The 2,614-nt window shown below is 39.4% G+C and overlaps 1 protein-coding gene across 1 annotated transcript in view; it reads right to left on the bottom strand.

Annotated features, from left to right (window-relative positions):
- Positions 1-2,614, bottom strand: part of LOC104962044 (collagen alpha-1(XII) chain-like) — a gene marked incomplete at its 3' end in the record, with an annotated part of 43,251 nt that overhangs the window by 32,957 nt on the left and 7,680 nt on the right. The window contains exon 5 of the mRNA XM_010790434.1: positions 2,107-2,271. Coding sequence (XP_010788736.1) covers positions 2,107-2,271 — 165 coding nt within the window. The remainder of the gene's footprint in view (positions 1-2,106; positions 2,272-2,614) is intronic.

The raw sequence follows: 2,614 nt of genomic DNA, 5'->3' as shown, positions 1-2,614 counted from the left end.
TGTGTGTGTGTGTGTGTGTGTGTGTGTGTGTGTGTGTGTGTGTGTGTGTGTGTGAGTGTGTGTGTGAGTGTGTGTGTGTGTGTGTGTGTGTGTGTGTGTGTGTGTGTGTGTGTGTGTGTAACTTTTAGGTTAAGGTTCATTATTATTCATGGTGCCTGAAGCTAATGAGATGCGAGGTTACAACTGGGAAAGAGACCAGTGGTAAAACTCCCCTCACTTGATAGTGAACTTTGCTGAAAGAGTTACGGTCACGTGTGTGGAAGTGTAGGTAAACGCAAACGTCTGCTGAAAAGGTTGCTGACAAAGAAACTGGGAGGTGGTTTGTCGTCCTTCACCAAGGTCAACCAATAAGGGACGAGAAGGCTCGCTATAAAGGTGCGAGTACAACGTGTGTTCAACAGTACGATCCCGGGTTTTGATTTATGTCTTTTGACGTAATAAAAGTTATATTGCACCAAACTCTGTCTGCCTCCAGCGATTTCTTCAGAACCCATTTGAATTGCATTATTCTCACTAGTCCGAGATGTTCCTCCCACAACTTCTTTGTTTTATTTTAATGTATGCACCACAGCACCAAGTCAAATCCCTCGTATGTGTTGTATCCCGTTTCTGATCCTGACCTTTCTTTTTGTTTTGACATTTCCTATCCCAAAGGCAACACTAGTTCAAATTCAAAGCTTAAAGTTATAAAGCCACTGGCATCATGAGAGGATTATTGCGTCAATAAGAGTGGATTCTCTCCAGGTCTGTAAATACTGGGTGAAATCTATAAAAACGTGAAACACATTAAAAGATCTCCAGCTGGAGTCACAACCAATCGAAAGCCTCCGCTGTTTTATTCTACTCTCGCTGGAAAGTGTGACAGCATGAGAAATAAATATGAAACCATTTGGGCTTTTTACAATCCTATATCCTCGTGGACTTTTAGTAAAGCTGTGAGCCTTTACTGAATGTAGTTTACACTCGATGAGGACTTTTTAAAATGACTAAATTGGAAAGTAAATATTTTTACCATTTTTGAAAAGTTTCTAACTTTGCAGAAGGAGATAATCTTTATTTTGCATATTTTTCGACGGGTTACATGAGAATGCACTTAGAGATCTGCTCTACCAAATAATGCTGATATCGCCCTTTTCATTCCTCTCCTTCTTTCCTTCTCTTTCCCTGTTCCCTCCTTTCTTCCTCATATAAGTAAATATGAAACCATGAGGACTCGATGAGGACTTTGTAAATGACTAAATTGGAAATTAATGATAAGGTATTTTAGCACAAATACTGTAATTAAGTTTGATTTTATACTTGATTAATTCCATTTTTGGAGATTGTGTAACTTTCAGAAGGAGATATTCTTTATTTTGTATGTTTTTTGACAGGTTTCTTTGCAGATGAATATGCACTTAGAGATCTGCTCTACTACTCCGACCAAATAATGCTGATATTGTCCTTTCTACCTTTTCATTCCTCTCCTTTCTTCATCATATATATCTGACAGTATCAAGTTGTTGCCAAGATAAAGTCTGATATATAATGTTTTAAAAAATCTATCCAAGCATTGTATCAGGTTCTCTGACAAAGTGACGTCTAAGTAAAGAAAGAATTGTCTGCAGAAACATCACAACTCAAATGACGGTGAATGAGGTCAAAATAATTCAATAACTGTTTTTGGGATTTGAGAACTCTTCCTAAACACGATGTCCATGCTGATTGGACACATGTTATATTTACATTAGGAGTCATCGACAGTGTTACTGATGTATGTTTCTAGCTTCTCCTGCCAAATCTGAGTGTTTGAGTCATTGATCTATCAGTGATCAGTTCCCTCAGACCGTAGAAGATAACCTCTTATTGTTCTTTAACCACCATCCCTCTTTAGCAGCTTAGCAACAGCCCACTTCTGTTCCTCCGTCCCTCAGTGAGTGGAAAGTCTGAGCTCGAGTGTAAACACACATAAAACCTGCTATCACTCGCTCGTAGCGTTTAATGATGTAGGAATTTCTCCTATTGTTACGTCACCCTGAGCTGCTTTTGTTACGGCGTTAAAAGCATTAAATAACGAGTGGAAAATGTAAGATGTGGAATGTAATAAACGTGTTTCTGGCTGCGTACCGAGGACAAAGATCTCCACCCCTCTGCTCCTCAGCTGCCGGGCGTAGTTCTCCACGGGATCCTCAGATTTGCCGTCCGTTATGATCACCAACACTTTGGGGAAAGCCTTCCTGGCACCAGACGCCTCAGAGAAAGAGTTCTTCAGGAGGTAGTCGAGGGCATCGCCTGGAGCAGGAACACAGGAAGGGGTTGGGTTTTAAATGATACAGAGAAAACAATGGTCTGCAGAGGTGGGAAGTAGTGGAGTACAAATACTTTGTTACTTTCTACTTCTTACATGTTGAACCCAAATACCTGTACTTTCTACTTCTTACATGTTGAACTCAAATACCTGTACTTTCTACTTCTTACATGTTGAACAAAAATACCTGTACTTTCTACTTCTCACATGTTGAACAAAAATACCTTTACTTTCTACTTCTTACATGTTGAACACAAATACCTGTACTTTCTACTTCTTACATGTTGAACACAAATACCTGTACTTTCTACTTCTTACATGTTGAAC

This window comes from Notothenia coriiceps, unplaced genomic scaffold (genome assembly GCF_000735185.1).
Source record: "Notothenia coriiceps isolate Sejong01 unplaced genomic scaffold, NC01 NC01_scaffold00034212, whole genome shotgun sequence".
In the NCBI taxonomy this organism is placed as follows: Eukaryota; Metazoa; Chordata; class Actinopteri; order Perciformes; family Nototheniidae; genus Notothenia; species Notothenia coriiceps.
The sequence above is the reverse complement of the archived record's forward strand: the minus strand, read 5'-3'. Positions and strand labels throughout refer to the sequence as shown.